The sequence below is a fragment of the Rattus rattus genome, chromosome 2 (genome assembly GCF_011064425.1).
Source record: "Rattus rattus isolate New Zealand chromosome 2, Rrattus_CSIRO_v1, whole genome shotgun sequence".
Lineage (NCBI taxonomy): Eukaryota > Metazoa > Chordata > Mammalia > Rodentia > Muridae > Rattus > Rattus rattus.
The window spans coordinates 160,525,966-160,551,788 of record NC_046155.1 but is presented as its reverse complement, the minus strand read 5'-3'; the positions used below and the strand labels follow the sequence as shown (position 1 = coordinate 160,551,788).

General features: G+C 48.7%; 1 protein-coding gene and 2 pseudogenes across 2 annotated transcripts; 2 read left to right on the top strand and 1 right to left on the bottom strand.

The window, feature by feature from the left end:
* LOC116893360 overlaps window positions 1–25,823 on the top strand; it is a 545,263-nt pseudogene that overhangs the window by 509,792 nt on the left and 9,648 nt on the right.
* Ccne1 (cyclin E1) lies at window positions 1,026–10,300 on the bottom strand. 2 transcript variants are annotated; one of them, XM_032893838.1, is made up of 12 exons: window positions 10,022–10,300; window positions 9,605–9,650; window positions 9,414–9,501; window positions 9,100–9,168; window positions 5,545–5,693; window positions 5,295–5,430; window positions 3,449–3,595; window positions 2,753–2,848; window positions 2,502–2,636; window positions 2,286–2,397; window positions 2,029–2,186; window positions 1,026–1,675 (listed from the first exon to the last, which is right to left on the bottom strand). In XM_032893838.1, exons 2-12 carry the CDS (start codon window positions 9,625–9,627, stop codon window positions 1,553–1,555), a joined length of 1,236 nt encoding a protein of 411 aa, XP_032749729.1. In that variant the 5' UTR covers window positions 9,628–9,650; window positions 10,022–10,300; the 3' UTR covers window positions 1,026–1,552. The 2 variants fall into 2 exon arrangements, with proteins under 2 accessions (XP_032749729.1, XP_032749728.1); XM_032893837.1 differs by having other exon boundaries at window positions 10,136–10,300.
* On the top strand, window positions 17,112–17,694 carry LOC116892257 (annotated as a pseudogene).

Below are 25,823 nucleotides of genomic sequence, written 5' to 3'. Positions count from 1 at the left end.
GTCTGTGTAAATGCTTCACTTCGCACCACATGCACAGTACTGAAGGAAGCCAGAAAAAGGCAATAGATCTCCTAAGACTGGAGTTACGGAGGTTAAGAGCTCAGGATCAAACCTGGAAGAGCAGCCAGTGCTAACCTCTGAGCCATCTTTCCAGCCCTATGTGTAGGTTTCTGATACACTTACTAGCAAGACTAAAAACTTCCAGAGCTATTTATAGCTTTTAAGCAATGTCAAAGAAATAGAATATACCTCCAACTTCTTTTTTTTTTTTTTGGTTCTTTTTTTCGGAGCTGGGGACCGAACCCAGGGCCTTGCGCTTCCTAGGCAAATACCTCCAACTTCTTAACAAACAATATAATCTAAAATGGCTACCTTCTATTTTAGATTTTTGAAAACCAAGTTCAAATGAGAAGTTGAATAAGTGTCATTTAGCCTGCTCGGTCATCGTCCCATGTGTGCATACCCACACTGAAGCATTGCCATTTAAAGTAAAATGTTACCAATCAAGTGGCCTGCCCTTCACTTCAGCTGTCAGTTCACTGCAGCACACCCCATTCACTCCCGTCTTCTAAGACAGGGCCTTCCTCAGTGGCCTAGGATAGTAGGCCAGAACCTTGGATTTTCCCATGAGCTGAGACTCTAGGTGTACCCAGGTTCACTTTCCTCTTAGAGGCAGTTTCAGGCTATTCTGTTAAATTGTTTAAACAAAATGTCTTACATCCCTCATAATTTGGGTAAGGGTGAAGACCATGAATTATATAGCTCCATGACCTGTAACTGCTCTGCAGAGGACAGATGGCACTAGTGAAACACCCTGGGTATGGAACACCTCCCCAAGCATAGCCACCTGTGTAGGGCATTGTGGGAGAAGAGCCTCACGGAAGCCCAGGCTATGCAGCAAGCTCTAGGCCAGCCTGGGGTGCATTGTAAGACTGTCTAAAAAATTATGAAAGCAAGAGAACTTGGTAGAGCCACTCTAAAAGAGAACTGCTAGTTTCTGATACCGCAGAGTTAACAACAGCTGCTTCAAAGATAGCATTATCTTTATTAAAAATTGATAGACGTAGCAGCACTTACAAAACAAGAGTTCATGAAAGGCAGGATATGCTGTCAGCTGACAGTGGAGAAGGGCAGCTCAGGCCAGGCTGTGGCTCTGCATCCCATGCTTGCTCACGACCACTCGCCGTACCCTATCAACAACAGCAACCCTGCAACACCGAGCAGAGGCCAGCAAGCACCATGGCCTCCTTAACTTCAAGCTTTTGCCATCTGTGTGAAGAGTCCAGTGGGTCAAGTAGCACCCTCCTTAGCAGCTTCTGGAGCACTCACTGGTGTTCTGGAGGTGGCTGGTGTACTTGACCCTATAGTTAAAACACCTAGCATTCAATCAAAGCACTTCCGTCCAAGGCATCTTGTAGACCCCTGCTGCTCTGGAAGAGACACCTCTCCACAGAGCATAGCATCTGCAGGGGCTCCTGACCTCCAAGGCAGCACAAGGAGCTCCAGGCAGCTGCTTCCACACCACTGTCTTTGGAGGCGATGACAGGTCTGGTCATTCTGTCTCCTGCTCACTGCTCTGCTTCTTACTGCTGTGTGGGGGTGTCAGGACCCCACTCGGAGGAGGAGAAATCCTATTTTGTTCTGACAATATGGCTTTCTTTGCTTGGGCTTTGTCCTACAAAGATAAGACGGAAAGTTGTCAAAGTGAAAGAAAGTGTCATTTTGCTTGATGTATGTTTTTAATATGGGGGCTAGAGGGAGAAATAGTAAAAATTATAGTTAGGTATAGTGGCAAACTTGTAATCCTACCATTTGGAAGCAGAGGTCAGATTTTTGAGTTCTAGGTCAATCTGGGCTATATCTAGTAAGACCTGATCTCAGTAAACAAGCCCTCTCACAGTCTATGGTCTGCAAATACTGAGACACAGGATGTATGGACCAGAAACATTCTTAATGGAATTAGAACTGGCTTTTCCTTAGGCGGCATTGGTTAAGTACTTGTCTGATGGGAGCAAGGGGATTACTGACCAGCAAATCCAAGCTGTTGGTGTGGGTCTGGATGTTGTGGGAGTCTTCCATGGGAACTCCCCGGAAGTGCTTGAGCTTGGAACTTCCCATCTCCCGGATAACCATGGCGAATGGAACCATCCACTTGACACACTTCTCTATGTCACACCACTGATAACCTGCCAGTAAAGAAGTCAGAGGCTCAATCCCAGCTGGTGATAGCTGGCTTGTACCCTGAAGACACCTTGTCTGTGATCTCACAGCAAAACCCAACCTACCTGAGACCTTCTGCATCAACTCCAACGAGGAAAAATGATACAAAGCAGAAGCAGCGAGGACACCATAAGGAAATTCTAAGCAGCCAACATCCAGGACGCACAGGTCTAAAAGCTGAGGGAAGACAGTAGCACTAAGACAAGATGCCACATGAAGCTTCTAGAAGCTTCTAGATGTGCCTCACACACACACAGCGGGGAAGCAAGAGGCCCACGTACCTCTGCGATCTGCACGAAGACCTGCTGTGGGTACTGAGGCATCAGCACTTCACCCGTGTCGTTGACGTAGGCCACTTGGACATAAACATTCAGCCAGGACACAATGGTCAGGGGGCTTAAACGCCACTTAAGGGCCTAAAAGGAAAGAAGTCACTTGTAAAAAGTTCAACCGCAGTCCCTGCCACCACAGGCCTAGCTGGATAAGACCCACTGGGCAACAACCCCCCGCCCGATATGAATGTGTAACCTGCCTTCATCATCATCAGTTCCATGGTAAGAATTTCATCCCCGGAGCAAGCGCCATCAGTAACATAAGCAAACTGGTGCAACTTTGGAGGGTAGATTTCCTAAAAGGGAACAGAAAGAAGATGTTATTAGAAGAAACCGTTCCACGATGGCTCTAGCATGCTGATGTGGGTAAAGGATACACTCAGTGGCTCTCAACACTGGTTCACTTCAGCAACCGAAAGCATGTTAGTCATAAGGAGAAACACTAGCTAGAGCTACAGAGATTTGGTTTCAAAAAAGGATACTTCACAGATAAATGGACCCATGGACGAATAAACCAAACCTTAGACTTTTTCCACTCACCCTATAATCTATAAACGAACCCATAACATCCCTTTTTATATTGTTTTGAGAGGGCAAGCAGGCTTCAAACTGCCCATTCTTCTACCTCAACTGCCCAAGGCTAGGAGCCCTACACCACAATTTCAACCTTTCAGCCCCAGGGTCAACTCTGATTAAAGAAACTACTGATTTAAATGATCTATGCACCTGATCCTTATCCGCCCCCCACCCCAACACTGCCTTAAGCTTAGAAGCCTAAGAGTTAAGAGAATTCAAGATGTATATGACAGCTACTCATAGGGGCAAAATTTAAGAAATAATGATTATTACACAAAGAACATTAGGGAGGATTTTTTTCTTTTTGTCATTCTTTTTACCTCAAGTTTAGAAGCAATAAATAAGGCTGAAATCCCAATAAGTTGTAAAAGTGTTTTTATGATATTCTGTTGTGATGCCATGTAACGATCAAAGAAGTCCTGTGCCAAGTAGAATGTCTCTCTGTGGAGCTTATAGACTTCGCACACCTGGAAAAAAGGCTCCATGTTAGAGCAGGTTCTCGAGGGCAGCACAAGCAAACCTGCCTGAGTTTTGACATGGTAAGAAAGCTAACCGCTTTTATGAAAGGCTGTCACCCTACTCCTCCTAAGCGCAGCCCAGTGAGACCCTGGAACTAAGGGCCCTATGACTTATATACGAAAGCAAGAGCAAATCAGACAGCCTGTCTGATCAAAGTAGCACTTTTAGAGAGACCAATTCCTCACTCCACAAAGCCTACAGTTCTCAAAGAATGCAGCCTCCTTTACAAGTTTCACTGTAACTCAGAAAAAGAAGTGCTATATTCTTCACAGCTGAACAATACCAACTACATTCTTTTTGACTTTTTTGAGACTGGGACTTACTATGTAGCCCTGGCTGGAAATGGAACTTGCTGTGTAGACCAGGCTGGCCTTGACCTCAGAGCTCCACTTGCCTCTGCCTCCTGAGTGCTGGGGTTAATTGTGTGTGCCCCACTCTCAGCAGCTTTTGTTTCTTTTGCAGTAGTGAGGATGTAGTCAGCAGGCTGTGCCATGACTCCTGGCTATACAGTATTTCTAATCTGTACAACTCTGCACCCAAAGCACTTCTTGAAGATTAGACAAGAAGCTCAGTGAGCGCGGGCTGGTTATCCAGGACCTGAGTTTGGTTCCCAGCACACACAGATTGGCTCACAACTGCCTGTAACTCTAGCTGACACCCTCTTGACCTCTGAGCACATCAACACAGTGGCACACAGAGATACATATAAATCTCTAACAAGAAAGGCAGGCCCACTTGTGGTGGTACACACTTATAATTCCACTACTTGGGAGGAGGAGATAGAAGTTTAATGTATCATAGCAAGCTCAGGGTCAGCCTGGGCTACATGAGAGCCTGTGTAAAATAAAACTGACTCAAATTTAAGCAATTTGTCTGACCCAGGCCTACAAGCCACAAGTCAGCACAGACTGATTCTAGGTCTGGTCCCAGTAGGATGCATAGAAAGTAGAGAAACTGCCTTTCCAAAGGGTAGGTGTCCCTACAACTTTTGAGTTACTCATACCCCCTACACACTTTCTGGAGGTAAACCTGCCAACATGATTCCACTCCTCAGAAGAAAATGCCATTTCTTACTACAAGTACCCAGGAAGTTCCCTTGAATCCAAGTACTACAAGTCACTCGAAGTTCACCCCCAGCAAGAGGTGTCCCACTAATCTAATTTCACTTTCTTTTGACACTACTGGAGATTCAGTTCAGCCTAGGGTCTCATTCATGTTAGATCATCAGACTGATCACCGTCAGCCTTTAAATGTCATTAAAAAAAAAGGTTTAATGATTAGCTTGTTAGTCTGTGGGGTCTTTTGTTTGTTTCTTGAGCACCTGGAATGAAACTTAAGGCTTCGACTGTGCAGGCAAACCACTGTACCCCTTGTACTTGCGAACTGACCAACTGCTGTACAGAAGTAGGGAAATGATTCTCAATGTGATTAGAATAAGACAGCCGATTAAGAAAGCCTTCTGGGAGGAGAGCATGGACACTCGAGGTCTGACTCTTACATATAACCTGTTCATATAAACAAAATGCCAACTTTAATGTCTAAGGGACAAAATTATTTCAGAAATGTCAATAATTTAGAGAGAGATTGCAGCAGCATAGAGAAATCTAGCAATGGTGATGCTCTAGCAGCCAGGACACTCATGCTCACCTCCATCAGCCAGTCCAGAAGAACTGCTCTCATCCTCGCCTGCAGGAGAGGGTGGCGCTGCAGAAAGTGCTCATCTCTCAGGTAAGTCTTCTCTTTGTTTAACATGATCCTCCAGACCTCTTCTCTATTGCCCCAACTGTAAAAAGAAAAAGGCAACAAAAACCTCAGATCCATGTCATCTGCACCCACACTAATGTAGACCAGAAAGACAAATGACACTCAGAAGCCATGGATCAAAGTCAACACCTACTTCAAGACGGGAAGTGGGGAGGCTCTGGGCGGTCTGATTTTCCGAGGCTGAAATGCAGTCTTGGGGTACTCAAGCTCATTGTCCTCTTCTTTGTTAGGGGTGGGGATGAAAGAGCAGGGGTCCATGCATGCTGAATCATCATCCCAAGGCTGCCAATAAAATACACAGCAATGTGTTAGAGGTAAACCAGCAACTTGTCCACTCGTGGACTGGTAAATTAGCTGGGCTCGACATGCTGGCCTTGGTTAACATGGAGAAGCAAGCCAAAGGCATGCCTCAAAGAGTCCATGTCACTTCTGTAACTAACTTAGAAAGCATGGACATCAAATGAAATACGCAGGTGGCCAACTGGACACAAAAAGTAGCTTATATTACCAAAAAGATTTGATCATATATATGGAACAGGGACCTTTGGTTTTCCCTAACTCAATCAGTACCTCATTAGAACTAAATCAAGTTGTGATCACAGGTCAAACTAATGAGCTCAAAGAAATGATTTCATAGCCTATAAATAGCTCATGTTATTCTAGTTCCATAAGATTCAACGCCTCTGCCCTCCCCAGGCACCAGGTACAAACATGGGACAGACATACAGATAGGCAAAACATTCACATACTTAAAAATGAGTAAAAAAAAAAACAACAACAGAGGCATTAAGCATGCAGTGACTGCTGGTGTGGAAGCCCTCCATCTTAAGACTGCATCCTAGGCATCGTTTCATTCATTTGTTGACAAGTCTTACCTATGTAGTCCAGATTAATTTCTAACTATGATCCTCCTGCCTCACCTCTTAAATGCTGGTTAGAGGAGCACACCACTGTACCTGGCACCAGCAGCCATCTTATTTTTAACAGAGGCTGTTAGTGACTAGAAAATAAAACAGGTATGCCCGGGATGTCTTCCTGAATTCAACCCCTGTTCTTGAAGTACCCAGACCATTTCCACAGAACCCCATTTCCAATCCGTGCTGCATAAAGCTTCTCTCTGCTCAATGGAGAAAGAATTGGGCATGCAAATTATTCACAACAGCTCCTGCCAGCTGTTCGAGAAAGGCAGCTTCCTTTCAGTTCTGGCTTTGTATGCTTGGTATAGCATCACCGGCCCTGACTCAAAAGGTTCACAATTACCACTACAGGAAGTTGCTCTTCAATCAAGAACGAGTTCTTTTGAAGGTGTAAGTTAGGTGCCATTCTCCATGGCCAGGTGCCTGGCACATCTGGGAGCAGGCCTTTAGAGATAAACTTAGCAGTTTCCAACCTGCAATTCACAGACAGATGAAGTGTGCCTTAAGCAGACGTTTTAAGAAGCCAGTGGAGAAGGCAGAATAATTAAGTCTGCTTTTGAGTGTATGCAAAGTTTTATAAGATGCCAGATCAGCCTGACTTTGAGATCAACCGCAACTATGGCTCACCACCTTTTATCCTTATACTATATCTCTCCCTTATGCAAAGCAAGCAGAAAAATGACTGACTAGTATTCAGCTTGAAATAAGAAAGTTCTGTCCTGACGGATGTAGTGACTCATGCCTTTAATCTCAGCACTCAGAAGTGCTCATGCAATCTTTGGGAGTTTGAGGCCAGCCTGGTACATAGTCGGAGCCCATCTCAAAAACAAGCAAAAAACCAAATACAATAAAGTTAAAAGGTTTTGTGAAAAAAGTAAATAAGAAAGTGGACATGCAGCCATTTAGAGTAAGTGGTTGTGTGCATGCTTCTAATCCTAGCACTCTGGAGGCTGAGGCAGGGAGGGGATCACTGAGTTCAAGGTCAGCCTGAGTTACATAAGGGGCCCTGTTTTTTTTTTTTTTCCTTCTTTCTTTAAAGATTTAAGGCTGCCTTCAGACACACCAGAAGAGGGCATCAGATATCATTACAGATGGTTGTGAGCCACCATGTGGTTGCTGGGATTTGAACTCAGGACCTCTGGAAGAGCAGTCAGTGCTCTTAACCACTGAGCCATCTCTCCAGCCTGGGATCCCGTTTTAAAAACAAAAATAGTAGCTGAAGATAAGAACCAAAGGTCTTTGTGGGCTTTCAGTATTATTGAATTTAGTATGAATCCTCTCACTGGGCTGAACTTAAATCCAGAAAAAAATTCTAAGCAATTAAAACACAAAACAGACAAAACTACCCACCCCAAATTCTGGCTTTATGAATCTTCACAGAAAAAAAAATAGTTATTTTTAAGCTATCTACTCTAGAAATTCAACATGAGAACACTTTCTCATGACTGGACTCTCTATCACTCCACTCATTTTCTATGACCCTCATCCCCACAGTGCAGACGAGGAGCCAGTCCTTTCTTGGACACTCTGAGCACTGCTGTTACTCCTGAGATGTGAGCCTGAATTTCCACAACGCCAACACTGACGGCTTAGCTTCACTCTCGCTTGGACATTTCTGTTAAAAGCACAGCTGGCAACATGAACAATCTTGAATTCTACAAAGCATGGTCTATCTTAATAACAACTTGCTGAAGGTTTTAAGGGAAATAATGGGAGAAAAAAGAATATGAGATGCACTTTCCTTCTGTTGGGGCTACTTTTTTTTTTGAACAGGAAGAAAACCTGACCCTTTAATGTCTAGTGGGGTCCTGCCTAGAAACACACATTACTGCAGCCCTAGCTGGCGGAACATCATTGCCCAGAAGACATTCTTCAGAACCAGCTGTCTCTCCCTGCTCTCAAAGTCACCGCTAGCCTCTTTAGGAGAAGAGAGATGAGGTCAACAGAATACTGTTCCTGCTCAGCTTTATCTGTGATAAAGGTCGAAGGTCTCACCAACTACTTTGGAGATAGGCTGCTCCCCCCACTGGAGCCATAACTATAGTCTCCAGCCATCTCTGGAGGCAAAGAGATAATACAAGCTCTCTCTGCAAGGATCTTCTGAAATTATGATACCATGCTGCATTAGAAAGATCTGGCAAGCGCTCCACAGGAGGGACAGAAGTGGAGCGGCCAATGAAATACTGGTTCAGACACACGTCATCACAGACCCTTGCTGAGGCCATGTAAATGTCCAGACAGCGGTGATCAATGCAGTCAGCTGACGGTATAACATTCTGGGCCACATAGGAGAAAAGTTTTTTTTATTTTTTGCTCCAGGATCTCACTAAATGGTCTGGGCTGGTGTGGAACCCTGATCGCCCACCTCTGCTTCTCTGCTGCTGGGATTAAGAGAAGTCCCAAGTATGGATGAGGGAGAAATAGTTGAGAGTCCTATGCCCCAGCTAGCCTTTGTCAATAAGACTGCAGGCCCAGCTCTGCTCTGGGCTTGCAAAGGATTCTGGGTTCTAAGACTCAGTTTCCCCTGGGTTTAGAAAGCACCAAAGTGTATGGCACTCACTCTGGTTCCTCCAGGTATCAGTATCTGTAACCTTCAAGGTGCCATTCAGGAAACGAAAACCCTTCCCACAACCCCAGGCCCAACAGAGACCAGGCCACACTGACAGGCTCCAGAGGCTCAGCCATGTGGCCTGCGGCTCTGGTTTGGGAAACTTGGAAGAAAGAAAGCATGGAACTCAAGAGGCAGAACACCCTGTAGGCAGCAGACCTACCTGACTGCTATCCTGGCTTTTCACAGTCTTGTCAATCTTGGCAATTTCTTCATCCGGATCTTGCAAAAACTAAAAACAAAAAAATTCCCAGTCCACCAAGGGTCCACACGGTGCAACCCAAAGACAAAAACACAAGAGAAAAGGGGGAAAAAAGTTTGTTAGGTTCTGAACGACATTCAACTAATGGAAACCTCCCCATCAACTAATTCTCTTCACTAGTAGGTGAGAAGACCCAAATTTGGTACCCAGGTAAGATGAAATGGGGGGGGGGGAGAAGAGGTGTCCCCTTCCCAACCTGTATCCTTTGTACTCACAACGGCCACATTTGCCTTCCTTTTTCTGGATCGGACTGAGAGGTCGGAGCCACCTTCTTCTTTCATGTTGCTGTGGTCCTTCGAGTCTCTGCAAAGGCATGGTGTCATGGGGTGCTGCTCCCCCAAAACTCATTCTGCCCCTCCCCCACCGCTACTCACCCTTACCCTCCCGCAGCAGGGAGGCCACTCACCTCTCCTTCCTTTCCCTTGGCATGGCTCAGGACTTGGAACTCAGACCTGGGAGGACATCAAGCAGGCATCGTGGTGAGCACGGCCCGCAGAGGGGACCTGAGTCCTCCAGTTCGTCCCGGGCACCCCTCCCCCCTCCCGCGCGGGCGGCGGCGGCGGCGGCGGGAGCCTCCCGGGCCCGGAGGCCGGCCGGGAAAATGGCCGATGGGCCCGGGTGGCTTGTCACCCGCAGGCGCCCCCGGCAGCCTGCGACCCTGGGTCCGAACCTGAGGTTGAGGATGGAGGCCTAGCCGACCTCTGAGAGGACCCCCCGCTCCATCACCGCCCTCGGGGCCGGGGCTGCCTCAGTGTCCCTTTCTACACCTACCCCCTGACTCGTCTCTCACAGCCACCCTAGCCGGGGCAACCCGAGCTGATACCTCAGGGGACCGGGTGACCGGGTCTCGCCCCACCCCCACCCGGGCCCGGTCCGGTCGGACCCGGTCCGGAAACCTGGGAGTCGTGGGAGTCCCGGGAGTCCAGGCAGCCCGTACCCGAAGCTGTGTCCGCCGCAGGCAGGCGCGCTCGAGCGGACAGGAGGCCGACGGCGGGCGGGAAGCAGGAGGCGGGAGGCGGCGGCCGAGCGCGCGGCGCTGGCGGGATCCGCGCCTGCCCCCTACACCGCGCTAGCTGTCGAGCCGGCTGCTCCTGCGCCCGGCTTCGAGCGGGACATTTAAAAATCCCAGCGCGCGGTACCGGCCCCGTCCCGCCCTCGCGCCCCGCCCCGCGGGCAGCGAGCCCCTCAGCGGCCGCCGCAGGCCCAGGGCCCGCCCCGTCGCCGCGCGGACCAGCGAAGAGCTCTGGTTGAGGCGGGGCTTCCCAGCGGGCGTGTTCTAATATGGGCGTGCCCTGCACGAAAGGGGTGGGGCTAGATGTCAGGGCCTGCGCGCCGGGGGCGTGGTGCGGACGTGGTGGGCGGGGCCTGATCGGGGCGGGACGCGGGAGAGTCGAGTGGCGCGCGCGGCTGCGGGGCGGGCTCGCTGACGCGGGAGAATCTTGGCGCGAGCGCCCGAAGGATTAGGAGCTTGCGGGGCCGCGAGGAGCCGTGTGGGCCGCGCAAGTGGAATGTTAGCTCGACAGATTGCAATAATCGGCGGCCGGGCTTGACCGCAGTGATGCACGGGAGGGCCGGGCATACAGAACCGGTCGTCCGCCTGTCTCCCGCGCGCGCGCACTGTCCTTCCCGGCTCGTCCTCCCCGCCCCTGAGACACAGAGTTCCGGGCCGAGTCCGGTGCGTGGGTGTCCCCAAGGTCACAACAGCTCCTGGGACCGGAACCAGCTTTCAGGCTGCTGCTGTTAGATCTCATGTGGACCAGCAGCAGGTCCTTTAATCTGTCAGTGTCTCTAGATCCATTCATTCATTTGGCTATCCAAGCACATTTCTGTGCCTCTAGCTCAACCCGCCTGCAATAGGCCTCTGACCCTCAGGTCCACATGAGGTGAGGCAGTCTCCAGCCTAAAATTTTACTCCACGTGTTTTCCTCAACCTCAGAATAAGCACATGCCTCACAACGTGAAGTGACCCTCAGCCACCCAGACCTGACCTTCAGCCCTCCGCCTGAGCTGCTGGATCCAGTATCCGGTGCCCTTTCTCACCCCAGAGCCCCAGTGCTTGCAGTACTCTCTCCTGACCCATTCCAGCTGTTTGTGTTTCCGGAAAACTTGAAGGCCTATGGTAACCACTTCCTCTCCAGCATACCTTTCCCCAGGACGTCCTCTCCAGTGTCGCTGCCTTGCTATGGCAAAGCACTTGTTTCCTTGAATCTCTTGTTCTTCACTCTGTTTTCTTATCCTCTTGGCCCTTCTCGACTTGTTCGAGCTCTGGGCAGTGTCTAGATTAAAAGGGTCACTTCTCTTATGTTCGTAAAGCATATATATATATATATATATATATATATATATATATATATATATATATATATATATATATCCTCCCATCCCACACTGACCCAGGTCTGTGGAGCATACAAGTTACTGAGAAAGACACTTTAAACACAATGGCTACTAGCAAAGACCTGTACTCAACTTGTTAAAGTGTGTAAGGCAGAAGGCAGGCAGGGTCTGATACCTCTGGGAACTTTCCTCAGGGTAAGTGACTGTGGAAGTCAAAATGGGGTGTGCCCTTCCCACAGGTCCCGACTAGCAAACCGGGGGTGTCCCAGGCTGCTGAGAGGATTTGTGCACGATGTCATGAGCAGGTTGAGCCCCAGATCCCATATTCCTCAAACCTTGTTGGTTTCAACAGCAGATGATTAAACTTCAGGCGAAACTTTGGATTAAGCCCTATAAAATTAAAGCCTACCCCTAAGAATTTAACTAATGCTATCATGCTTGTTCAAGGATGACCCTAGTTCACAGACCACAGCTATCTACTGCCTATACTTGCTGTGAGAATGAAAGGAAACAGATGAATCAGTACCAGGCCTGGCACACAGTAAATGCTCAATAAAGGAACTATTGTTCCATCCATAGTTTTCCTTATGGACCCATCATCAGCAAAGAATGAGAGTTCCAGGTATTTTATGTCCTAACAATAAAACAAATGAATGAAAGACTACACAGCAGGTTGGGGATTTAGCTCAGCAGTAGAGCGCTTGCCTAGCAAAGCGCAAGGCCCTGTTCGGTCCCCAGCTCCAAAAAAAAAAAAAAAAAAAAAAAAAGAAAGAAAAGAAAAAAAAAAAAAAGACTACACAGCAAAAAAAAAAAAAAAAAATCACAAATCGTTTGCCCTTGCAGCAGCACACAAGAATCCCACACTCAAGAATGCAAAACACAGGTTGGGTGTGGTAGCACCCGCCTTTAATCCCAACACTCCTACTCAGGAGGAAGAGACAGGTGCCTCAGAGTTCAAGGCTAGCCTGGTCTACAGAGTGAATTCCAGGCCAGGTGTTGGTTGCACACATCTTTAATAGCAGAGTGAGTTCCAGGCCAGCCGGGGACACATAGAGAAACCCTGTCTTTAAAAATAAGTATTTTGAGCCTAAACTTACATGGTAGAGCACACCTTTAATCCTAGCACTGAGGAGACAGAGGCAGGTAGATCTCTGTAAGTTTGAAGGCATCCTGATCTACAGAGTGAGCCTATCCTGAGCTATATTTTTTTCCCCTGGCTTATAACAAAAAATTATACAGGAAAACGGGAAAAGGAAAGATTGTGGTGTACTACACGTGGTTAGAGGCCCAGGCCCTGGGCTCCATCCCCAGCACCCCACAGAGGAGGAAAACCATGGTAATCAAAACAGGAGTCGCTTCTGCAGGGAAGAAGAACCAGGAAGGGCCGAGGAAAAGTTCTGGCTCCTCGACGTGTTTTACATCCTGAACTGAACGAACAAACGAGAAACCAAAGCAAAACAAATGTGTTTCATAACTGTAGCCGGTCACATTCTGAAAATTAGGCCAAGACTGCTCTGATCATTAGAGTGCTCTGGCCACTCAAATGAGCTCACAGTGGGATACGGTGGCCTGCTTTATGAAGGTTTTATTTGTGTGTGTGTGTGTGTGTGTGTGTGTGTGTGTGTTTACACATAATCCTGCATACAGGCAGGTGCCCACAGAAGCCAGAAGGAGGCGTCTGATCCCCTAGAACTTGAGTTACAGACGGTTGTTAGCTGCTCACCCTGGGTCTTAACCAAATCATCTCTCTAGTCCCTGCACGGCCCGAGTATTGAACAGCTCACGTAGACTATCACACTGATTGGTGGGTGTGTTTGTGTTGTGTAGCCTAGCAGTAAGTGCAACCACACAGGGAGCTGGGTCTGCTATATCAGACTCAGTCGGGGATACTCACAACCACCAGTGAGTTTTAATATACAAATACAAGTAGTGTGAGCCCCTACATGGCCACTGGGAATCCAACTGGCAGCCAGTACTCTGAACCTCTGAGGCATCTCTCTAACCCCATTAGTCGTTTTCTTTTCTTTTCTTTTTTTTTCTTTTTTAAAAAGACCAAAGCCAAGAAAAGTCAGATTTAAATGTCAGCTTATTTACGAAGGGAGGCAGTCAGTCATGTGGGTTGACAGTTTCTGTTCAGAGCAGTAAGGACTGAGCTGAGAAAATACTGGGGGCCATGACTTCAAGTGGAGAGGAATGCCAGGAGGGCTTTGTGGAGGAAGAAACATCCAATGATTGGCTAGGAAAAGCTCTTCGGTACAGCTTGAAGCCTTTGGAACTCACTAGTGGCCCCTCGTCTGGCATAGTTGGCTTTGGGGTATATAAGTTCATTTTCCTTGTGTCCCTGCATGGACTCCAGAGCACCTAATAACAAGCACAGTCTTGTGGGAAGACTATGGAAAGAACCCTCAACACTGCCTTAGAGGCATGACCCAGCTACCGTGTGATGAGGATAGCACCTCTCTCCGGCCCTTGGTCTCTCGGATCGTTCACAGCCTCTCTGTGCTCCATGGCTATCTGCAAAACGGGTGCCTCTAACCTTCCAGGCTCCTAGAGCTGCCAAGAGAGTCAATACTCCCATGCTTGCGGAACGCTTTCAATAGTGTTTGATACAATAAGTGTGCCAGATATGTTCTCATTCACAAGTCAAGTCGGTGGTCTTGGTTTAGCTTGGTGTGAGCCTGTCCCTGATCGTGGTGGACAGGCCGATGTAGGAGCCAGGATATAAGGTTTACAGAGAAGGAAGACCGGAAAAATACACTATTCTAACATGGGGCCTTGGACAGGTTTCAGAGAGGAAACTTTCAGCAGCTCCTAAAAGAAAAGAAGTACATCCCCCCCCCCACTGTCTGTCTGTGTCGGTTTGTCGGTCTGTTTGTCTGTCTCTCTATGTGTGTGTGTGTTGCCTATCTCTCTGTGACTGTCTCTGTCTCTCTCTGCTCCCCCCACACCATGTTTGCATGGCTGTCTGTCTCTCTGGCTGTCTCTGTCTGTCTCTCGGTCTCTCTCTCTCTGTGTATCTGTGTATCTAACGTTCTCTCTGTATCTGTCTCTGTCTTGCTGCCTCTGTGTGTCTGTGTGTCTGTCTGTCTCCGTGTGTGTGTGTGTGTGTGTGTGTGTGTGTGTGTGTGTGTGTTGGGTGCTTGGGCTGGAACACAGAGCTCACATAATATGCTGAGCAATGTCCCCACTGAGGTATGTCTCCAGCCCACCTTAAATGTGTATGAATAGGAAGTCAAGAGGCCCTGCAGTTGGAGAGGTTTGCCTAGGGAAAGTAAGGCTCCCGAGGCTTACTCGCTGTGCCTCAGGAGCTCACACTGTTACAATGAGCCCCACAGTGGGAAGCCTGCAACAGCGGTTGGTCCTAGCTCTGTGCTAACTCCGTTGTATGAGGGAGCACATCCAGTAAATGCTGCCTTACATGGGAAGCGAGAATCAATGAAAAATTCCTAGGAAAATTAAAATCCTCCTCTCAAGCTTAGAGTCATATAGAAGAGGGGTGACAGCTGATGCGTGTGGACTCTGAGCTAAGTTCCGGCTTGTCAGGATCAAGGCTAATTTGCAGACACTTCAAGAAGTGAGGGTGTGTAAGCATGTCGGGTGTTGAGGGCCTATATGCAGCGGGCACTTACTGCCTCAGCACAGCAAAGGCACAAGGGTGCTTTGTTCTGTGTCCGACCCCCATATCCCCAGCTTTCAGTAAAATCTCCTCATTTTGGGTTTTCTGAAGACAGACACAGCTGCAAAACAGAGGTGGGGCTTGAGGGAGAAGGCTCAGCTCTCGCTTCTGGTCAGAGATCAACATTTTTCTCTAAGCACCACCCTCTGAGGCACTTTGATGGGAGACAGGGCCTTGACCAATCAGAGCACCACATTCCTGGTTGTGCGATTGGTTTAGGCACAGGCCTGTGGCCCAAGCGGAGCCAATGACATTCCTCAGGAGTTGCTAGGCTGACTGGAAGTGGGCTTGCAGCCACGAGGCCATCTTGCCACATAAGTTGACCTGCTTTGGAGGAAAACTCTTCCTGGAGAGCAGAGCCGGGGGTGCTGGGAGGCAGGTTTCCGATTTGTTGAGTCCCTGTGTCCAATCAAGCTTAAGACCGGATTACTGAGAGCTTCCTGGATGCTGGAACCAATCAATTATTTTCATGTATTGACTTAGCTAGTTGGGATTGGGTTTCCTATCTTATGCCACGGAAAATCATGGTTGTCATGAGTGAGTGAGGGAGCGAGCAGTGGTCAGGCTTTGCAGCAAGTTTCCGAGTCTCCAAGGCAGTGACCCTCACCAGCTAGGTCCACAAAGCCAGGGACACATTCCTCTGTGGGTGCCAGGCCTAAGTACATTAACATCCCTCAGTCACTGTCGTCTGTCACGTTGGAATCCACTTACAATGAGCCTGGCAACCAAGAGAAGTTGCACATAGACAGGTGCTGGCAGCCCACTGAAAAATAGCAAAAATGTGAATTCCTGTATGCATGAGGGTTTCCGACTCGTGGGACAATGGAATAATTTGGCAAAGTTGAGCCCGCATCTGTGCACAACAACTGCAGGAAGCTCCTTGTGTGGAAAGCTTCTTCTTCCTTCATCATCATCATCATCATCATCATCACCACCACCACCACCTCATCATCATCATTATTTATTACTACTATTAGTATTGTTCTGATTGTCATTTTGTCCCATATCTTTATTCCTAATTTAGGGATCAACCTGGTCTCTTTGCTTGTCTGGCTTGCAAACGCCACCTAGAAAGGAATTCAAGCTGACTCAGAGCCTGGAGGGTTGGGAGAGGATTGAGATTGCAGGAAGAAAGCATGGGGGCGGGGTAGGGGGTGGTGGTTGTGGTGAGAGGAGAAACAACTAGGCCTGCTCCTGAGTGTGCGCAGACCCCAGTCCAGACTCTGGAAACCTGGCTTTGCTGTGCAAATAAATGGATAAACGAATGGATAGAGGACAAAGAGATGTACTTCAGAATGCCTTTCCAGGAGGTGATAAGAAGCCCAGGGAGGCCCTGGAGGCCCCGGGAGGCCGGGCGTGTGAAGTTCAGTACCCAGCGCATTCTTTTTGCTGGTACTAGAGACACAAAGGCTATTCCACATGTGAGAGCAAGGCTTCCCCCTCCCTCTTCCACCCTCCCGTTCTGGGCTCCGAGGGCCTCTCCACCTTTGACCTCTTACTACAAATTATATTTCCCACTTTAGTCCATGTGTTTGCAAAGGAAAACCTCCTGCCCCTGCCCTAAATGGAAAGCCAGCATCCCTAGACACAAGGAAAAGAAAGCATCGAGATGCTCATGTCTAAAGCAGATGCACCCCAGGCAGAGCCTGCTGCCTGCCCGAGGCAGATTAACGCAGGAGGTGATCGTGAGATGCCACTCACACAAGGTTCCTGGAGCACACACACTCACAGGCGCTCACAGAAAGTCGAGCGCTGGCTGCCAGTGCCTGGGGAGAGGAGAGAGGAGAGCTGTTGTTTAATGGGAACCAAATTCCACTGGGGCAAGAAGAAAAGAGACATAGAAGGACAGAGACAAGAATAGGAAAGTCCGCTCAGCCCCCGTCCCGCTCCTGTGAGGAACATGGCTCCTTCACTGCTGCTGCTGTGGTTACCGCGGCTGGCGCTGGTGCTGGTGCGTTCCGGACCGGACCGCTCCAGAGGTGCTGGGGAGCTATTGCAATGGCAACTGCAGCAGAGTTGGAGCGGCTTTGCCAGTCCTCAGTGGGCACCAGCATGAGCAGTCCCCAGTCCATCCATCCTCACAGAACTAGCATATGATACCAGTACAAATAAAGAGAATTCCAGCTTTTTAGATAGTTATCTTTCGGATGGCAGCTCCCAAAAACAGATGCACCATCGAAGTTAACCGATGTAGGAGAAGAAACCCTCACAAGCTTGTTAAAATTAAGAATAATGTAGACATTTGCCCTGAATGCAGTCACCTGAAGCAGAAACACGTCCCTCGTGGCTATTGCTATGAGAAAGTCCACCAGGGGACAACAAAAACCAGACAACAAATATGGGCTCAAGAAGGTGGCCCTTTCAGAGCTCCTTCCATCGAGACTGTGGTACCGTACACAGGAGAGTAACCATCAGAAAAGGATCAGGGCAAGAGGGTTGTTGAACGAAACATAAAGAGGCCAACATGGTTCAACCAGAATTGAAGTAGAAATGTTAAAAGGGTGATTTCATAGTAAGGCTATTTAAAACTGGGAGTCTTCACTATCATGTCGTGCCTGTTTTCAAATGATCAACGTATTTTAAAATGGGTTTTTGTTAGCTGTTACTTTCAAATGAGGTCATTTGAAGACTGCATCATGAATAAACTCAGCAAATTTATGTAAAGGCTCCAAAAAAAAAAAAAAAAAGAAAAGAAAAGAAAAGAAATGAAAAAAGAAAAAAAAAGAAAAGAAAAGAAAAAAGAAAGAAAAAAGAATAGGAAAGTTCTTGAAACTGTGAGGATGGCTCAATGGTTAGGAGCAGGTACTGGAAAGGGACTGAGTTCAATTCCCAGCATCGATGTAGAGCAGCTCACAAAAATTCTGGGTCCTGAGAGCCTCTCCAGCTCCAGGGATGCCTGACACCTATGGCGTCTGTCCGTGGGCACTGGCACGTACCTCAACGCAGACCTACTCACCTGCACATGGTTAAAGATGTAATCTAGGGTTAAAAAAGAAACGAAACTGTAGACTGGGCACGGTGGCACATGCCTTTACTCTCAGGACTCCGGAGTTCCAGGCCAACCTGGTTGGGATACACAGGGAAGGCTTATCTCAAAATAAACAACCAAAACGTGAAGGGGCTTGACACACGGCTCAGAGGCCCAGGGCTTGCATAGCTGGGGTTCCATCGCTAACACCACAAGTGATGAGCATCAACAGTAATGCAAGCATCTGTGTCTACGACCGCAGTGCTTAGGAGTCTGAATCAGTATGGTCACGAGCACCATGAGTTCAAGGCTGGCCTGGGTTATATATGGAGACCCCCTATCTTAAAATGAAACAAACCCCACAAAACCAGTTATTCTGGCCTGGGCCTAAAGGGAAGGACCAACGATGGGTGGGGTCAGGAGGTGGAGATGGCAGAAGCAGGGTGAGGCTGAATGGAGGCACTGAAGAAGGTGTCCTATACAAGGTGGCTCTGGCATGGTGGAGGTGACTGCTGAGTCCCCGAATAACTGTCCCCATCCTGGAAAGGAATGTCCTCCTGTGAGCCTCAGCTCCTGCATTTCTCTTTTGTTGTGACCTTGGGGACTCACCTCACCTTCAGGTGCCTTCACCTTGTCGTCATCGTCTTCTTCTTCTTCTTCTTTTTTTTTTTTTTTTTTTCGGAGCTGGGGACGAACCCAGGGCCTTGCGCTTCCCTAGGCAAGCGCTCTACCACTGAGCCAAATCCCCAACCCCTCTTCTTCTTCTTCTTCTTCTTCTTCTTCTTCTTCTTCTTCTTCTTCTTCTTCTTCTTCTTCTTCTTCTTCTTCTTCTTCTTCTTCTCCTCCTCCTCCTCCTCCTCCTCCTCCTCCTCCTCCTCCTCCTCCTCCTCCTCCTCCTCCTCCTCCCTTTCCTCCTGCTCCTCCCCTTCCTCCTGCTCCTCCCTTCCACCTCCCCCCGCCCTTCTTCTGGATCACTAGCTATGTCTTCAGCCCCACATCTGATTAATTTCTGGAGGGGAGATCCAGGAATTATTATATTGGGGATTGTTACCCACGCTCCCTATAATCAAGTCCTTCACCTACCAGAAGGGACTTGGTGATTGTGTCATTGCTTTGGGCCATGAGCCTTCTCACACACACAGTGCTTGTTAAACAAAATGAATTCTATCTGGGAGCATGAAGGTGATCCAGGCATCCTCCCCCTAAGATTCCGTGCCAAGGTGAAGAAGAGTCACCATTCACAACCAAACAGTAAGAAGGACACAGGCAAGGTTGACCGTGGTTGTATACGCCTGCCATCCCAACTCAAACTTAAGCATGAGTACCATGAATACTCAACTGGCCTGGGCTACATAGTATCAAGAATGAGTGACTAGACTGGGCTACATAGTAACAGCCCATTAACAGAACACACGGGACTGGGGAGATGGCTCTGTGGCTAAGAATAATGGCTGCTCTTGCAGAGGACCTGGGTTCGGTTCCCAGCACCCACATCAAGGTAGCTCATACCATCTGTTACTCCATCCAGTTCTAGGGGAATCTGGCACCTGCCTTTGGTCTCCATGGCAAGCACACAGTGCACAGACAGACCTGCTGGAAAAGACTCGAATACATCAAATAAAAAGAAATCAATCTTGAGGGCTGGAGAAATGGCTCAATGATTAAACGAACTTGCTGCACTCTCAGAGGACCCGGGCTTGATTCTCAGCACCCACGTGAGAGCTTATGTCTGAAACTCTGATTGTAGGTGATCTGACACCCTCATCTGACTAAGCCCGTGTATTCATGTTGTACAGATACTCACGAAGGCAAAACACCCATGCATATAAAACTTTAAAATATGTTTAAAGTCTCTAGGAGAGAGACTTGAGAAAGTTCCCTCAGTCACTCCTCCATGTGAGGACGGAGGAAGAAGACAGGTCCATGGATCAGAAAGTGAGCACTCGGGGTTGGGGATTTGGCTCAGTGGTAGAGCGCTTGCCTAGCAAGCGCAAGGCCCTGGGTTCGGTCCTCAGCTCCAGAAAAAAAAAAAAAACAAAAAAAACGAAAGTGAGCACTCTGTGGACACAGCAACCACGGGCACTTTGATTGTGGCCTCCCAGCTTCCGTACTTGCAAGAATCAGGTCTTGTGGTGTTGGGGGCCACTAGGCTCGTTTGTTAGATCATCCTGGACCTTGCTGCTCACAGCTTGTGGGACCTCTTTCCCAACCCCTGGTTGATATTTTGCAGTCCCCCAATCTTCCTCCTTTTTTTTTTTAAATGGTTTTATTTTTTTATGTTATTTTTGGCAGAGTCTCATTATGTAAGCCTCCTTTAACCCAAGATCACAGCCCCCCAAGTGCTAGAGTTTTGGGTATATGCCACCACCCCTGGGCTCTCTCTCTCTGTCTCTCTCTGTGTCTCTCTCTCTGTCTGTGTCTCTCTCTCTGTCTCTCTCTCTGTCTCTCTCTGTCTCTCTCTCTCTGTCTCTCTCTCTCTCTCTCTCTCTCTCTCTCTCTCTCTCTCTCTCTCTCTCTCTCTCCTCTCTCTCGTGTTTTGAGACAGGGTTTCTCTATGTACCCCAGCTGTACTGCAACTCTCTCTCTCTGCAAACCAGGCTGGCCTCAGACTCAGCGGTCTACCCATCTCTGCTTCTCTGGTGCTGGGATTAAAGGTGTGCACCACCGCCTCCCAGGCTCCCTTTTTAGAACATGTATCAGAAACTTCACTGAGAGCCTTCGTGTCCACAACCCCTTCTGCAGAAGCTCCTGATGCCCCAAACCCTGCCTCAGCCACTCCCACTACACATCTCCACCTGCCTATAAGCAAATCTAATAAAAAATTCCAACGTTGACTGATGGATCTCCCCACCCATCCCTACTCCCTTATCCTCACAGAGGAAATGCCCTGCCCCTCATCCACCCACCTGCTCAAAGCTCAAACTTGACATTTGGCCTTACTTTCCCCATCCCTCAAACCCTACCCAGCACATATCAGCATGCCCCAATGGCTCTAATCCTCCCAAATATTTCTAGTCTGTTAGCTTTTCTCTTCCTTTGCTGCCCTCATAGACCAAAGCCACCATCTACTGACTGGAAGGTCACACTGCCTTCCTGCCACCAGCTTTGATGCCTGTTACCCAACATTCAGGATCATCCTTTTCAGAAGTAACCCACACTAGATCTGTCTCCCCGACCCACAACATTGAGGGGCAGCTTCCAGCTGCTTTAGAGCAGTCACATCTGTCCCTGGGGAGGCAGGGCAGCCTGGCGGGCAGAACCCTCTTCTCCCAGAATCCCTCTGCTCTATTCTCCCTAGCTGGCTCCTTGCCCCTTTCTCAAGCCAGTGGCTGCCTAGAGGGGTTTGCACCTGTTCTTCACCCCCACCATTCTCTCTCTTCTCAGAGACTGGCCCCTTCCAATGAAGTCACCCATTCTTGGCCATATTCTCTGAACCTGTCTCTCTATCTCAGACCATTATTTTCGGTTTTCTGTGTCACCAATTTCCTTGCAGCATCCTGCGTTTTAAGCATAAGAACATTCCGAATTGCAGGAGTAGAGAGTCGATCGTGTGATGAACCTTCATAGCTCTCCTTTACCCCATATCCTTAGTAATTAAAAACTTGCTTGTCTGCCAGCCCTAGTGGTGCAGGCCTTTATCACCAGCACCTGAGAGGCAGAGGCAGGTGGATCTCTGTGACTCCCAGGCCAGCCTGGTCTACATTGTGAGTTCGTGGACAACCAGAGCTATATTATGAGACACTACCTTGAAACAAAACAAAACAAAACAAAACCACAACAACCACCACAAAAATTGCTTGTCATTAACTCAGTGCCCCCCTCCTTTGGCTAAAGTATTTTAAGACGTATTCCAAATTTGACATTTCACTTTTACACACTTGAGCAGGCATATTTTTCTTTACAAAAAAGTATGAGTGTTTGTACATAACTGTACTATGAGTAAAATACCCAATAAAACCAGGCGTAATCACAGGACTCAAGAGGCTGGAGCAGAAGGATCTTGAGTTAAAAAAAAAAATCTACCCTTGGGGATGGAGAGATGGCTCAGCAGTTAGGAGCACGGGCTGCTCTGCCAGAGAACCTAGGTTCAATTTCCATCACCTGCATGGCTGCTCACAATTGTCTGTAACTCGAGTGTCAGGGGGTTCACGGCACTAGACACGGGCATGTGGCACATGGATATCCATGGAGGCAAAATACCTCCCCCCCCAACATTAATAAAATGCAAACCTCTTCTTTGAAAAAGTAGCCTGGAGTACACGGTGAGTTCCTGTATCCTGCCTGGAGGAAGAAGATCAGGATGAAGGTGTACATTGATTGGATGACTCTGTGGCTAGAACCCAGGACCTTGAGTATGCCAGGTGAGTGTTCAACCACTAGCCACTTGCCGGTCCAAGTACCTGACAACTGGGTCACACCCTCGGCTGGTGGATCCTAGGCAAGTACCCTGAAGGTGACCCAGCTCCTTCCCGATCAGTCTCTCCCGCTCTCCCTCCCTCTCTCCCTCCCTCTCACCTTCCCTCCCTCCCCTCTTCTCTTTGCTCTTACAGTCAGTGCACTGTAATTTTCTTTTTCTTTCTTTTCTATACGTGGCGTGTGTGTGAACACATGTATGCAGTTGCACATAGAAGCCAGAGGTTGACATCAGGCTTTGTCCTCTTTGCCTTATTTTTATGTGTTCGTGTACCACACACGTGTCTGGTACCCATGGAGGCCAGAAGAGGGCACCAGATCCCACAGAACTGAGTTACAGGGGTTTGTGAGCTGTCCCGTGGGTACTGGGAACTGAATCCAGTCCCCTGCAAGAGCAGCAAGTGCTAGGAACTGTTGGGCCATCGTTCCTCCCCTTCCACCTTAGTTACCTGAGACGGAGTCACTCAGTAAACCTGGAGCGGGCAGACTGGCTGGTCATTGAACCCCCTAGAATCCTCCTCTCTCTGCCTCTGTCACATCCAGCTTTTTACCTGGCTCTGGGGGTTCAGACTCACATCATACCTGCCCACTGAGCAGTTTGTCCACTAAGCCCTTCCCCCAAAAGCACAGCCTTCTCAGGAAGATCTCCGATAGTGCACACGGCTTAGATTGGCTTGCACCAAGTTTTTGTTTTCTTCTTTGTACCCCAGACTGGTCTCAGACTGGCAATGCCTCTGTGTCAGTCTCTCGAGCGTTTATCTTGAATTCTCTCAAATCCATTGTCAGTTGAGATTTTGCAAACTTTCTTTCGTTTTTCTACATCAGAGGCATCTCCAGAGGGACTGTGTGTGGAAAGCTTCCCCCCCGAATGCAGACAAGGAGTGAGGACTTCAGAGCCTGTGGTGAACTTAGAGGCAATTATGAAGCGGCCTACAAGTCTTCTGCTTCCTGTCAGTTCTATGCCCGGTTAGGCTAAGCTATGTCTGTCAGTTCTCACCACACTTGGGTGCCCTGCAGTGTGCTCCCTCGAGTCTTCCGGAAGGAAAATTTCCAAGGCTGTTGGTTGCCTCAAAATGTAGCTCATGTGGTGGACTATATGCTGCATGTTTTTCACTAATCTCCCCGGTCTTGTTCTTCAGGGCCCTTGAGACATTTTATAATTGGACATTTATTGCCTTGCTTGGTCTTTTTCTGTCTGAAGGAAGCTGTCTGAATTACCACACAGAAGATACCCATCTTTATATTATATTATTTATTACGTCTACTGCTAGTACTCAAAGAAACCCCTGCCTCAGCTCTAGTGCTATGGTTACGGGCAAATCCATGATACCCGACACCTAAATGGAGAGGCATGAGTGACAGTGTCCTCGGTGGGGTGAGCTGAAAGAGTATGGCAGGGAGGTTGAGGCCTCAAATCTCAGGTTGAGGCTGTGCTTAGGGAGAAATTGGCTCCTGCCCTGGGGTCTCCTCCTCCTCTTCCTCCTCTTCCTCTTTCTCTCTCTCTTCCTCCTCTCTTTACTCCTCTTTTCCCTCCTCTTCATCCTCCTCTTTCTCCTCCTTCTCTTCCTCCTCTTCCTTCTCCTCTTTCCTCCCTCTTCTCCTCCCTATCTTCCTCCTCTTCCTCCTTCTCTCTTCCTTCCTGTCCTCCTCCTCCCCCCTCCTCCTCCTCCTCTTCCTCCTCCTCTCCTTCCTCCTCCTCCTCTCCCTCCTCCTCCTCCTCCTCCTCCTCCTCCCCCTCCTCCTCCTCTCCTCCTCCCTCCTCCTCCTCCTCCTCCTCCTCCTCCTCCTCCCCCCCCTCCTCCCCCCCTCCTCCCACTCCTCCTCCACCTCCTCCCCCTCCTCCCCCTTCTCTCCCTCCTCCTCTCCCTCCTCCTCCCTCTTCTTCTTCCCCTTCACCCCCCTCCTCCTCTCCCTCCTCCTCACTGCGACCTGCTCTGGGACTTTCTTCCTGGTCCTAGGACACACTCCCCATACCTGCGGTAGATCCCATGCAGTCTCCACTCTGGCCTCCTCCCTCCCTCCTCCTCTAATTGCTGTTTTCCTTTCACTTCACAAGTGGGTTGGCTGGTAACACTGAAGTCTGTTTTATATACATATAGATAGTTAGCAAACACAAAATGTGTGGCAAAGCTACGTTCCATCTTTATGTTATTAACACACAAAAGCAAGAACGCTCCAAGTTAGAGCCTGTGCAATTTAGCCGCTGCCAGCCATATGGTGTGAATGCTCTGCAAAAGATGATAGAGGGCCACTGAGCCCCTCATCCGAAGAGCCCTGGGCAAGCAGAGATGGGGACAGGCTCTCCTGTGTATCCTCGCACATGTACCCCATTGCCCCAGCCAGGGCCTGCTGACCTCCCTCCCTCCCTCAATGTCCCGATTCCTCCCACAAGCCCAGGACTGCTTCCGAGTCACGACAGGCAGAGGTCTGTCCTCAAGACAGGAGCTGGGTCAGGTCATAAGGAAGCCAACTAACGCATGAGAAAGATAAACTACTTCCAGAAGCCTTTAGAACTCACTAGAAAAAACTGGATAATGGGTTACAGAGTCAGTACAGCCAGGCCTATCTCCTCAGATAAGGTGGCTTAGACCAAAGTTTCACAAGAGGCTACATTTTTTTTTTTTTTTTTGGTTTTTTTCGAGCTGGGGACCGAACCCAGGGCCTTGCGCTTCCTAGGCAAGCACTCTACCACTGAGCTAAATCCCCAACCCCAAGAGGCTACATTTGACCTGTGACCTGAGGTATGAGGAAAAAATCCAGGAACAAAGAAAGAAAGGAAGAAACTAAGAAGAAAGAAACAAAGAAACAAAGTAAGAAACAAAAAAGCCACCTTAGAAAAGTGTTCCAGACTCAGGAGATTGTATGTGCAAAGGCCCAGGGGCAGGAGTGCTTGAGCGTCCCTGCTAGCTGACACAAGGTTGGAGAGGCAGACAGGACACACAGGCGGAACTGGGGGTTAAGAGTTTTGTTTAACTGTGCCTAGACACCTTAGGGCGGGGGTTAAAGGAGGAGGGTGAGTCATCTGACTTTCAGGCTTAAAGGTTACTGTGCTGAGGGGAGCTGGAAGTGTGGGGTACAAGGCAGGGGCTCCATCTGTGGAGGCAGTAGGTCAAGCAGACAAGGTTGGGCATGTGGAATGGATCCTGGAGTCAGACATACTTGCAAGAGAGAGAGGAGGCTGACTGCCCATTTGTAGCCTTCTTGAGGCTTTGTAAGGGGTTTGGGTTGGTT

Coding starts and splice junctions, on each gene's coding strand:
- Ccne1 (XM_032893838.1), bottom strand. CDS start 9,627: ATGCCAAGGGAAAGGAAGGAGAG. Junction 9,502..9,604: donor CCAAGGGAAAGGAAGGAGAG/GTGAGTGGCCTC, acceptor ATGCCTTTGCAG/AGACTCGAAGGACCACAGCA. Junction 5,694..9,099: donor AAAGCCAGGATAGCAGTCAG/GTAGGTCTGCTG, acceptor TTTTATTGGCAG/CCTTGGGATGATGATTCAGC.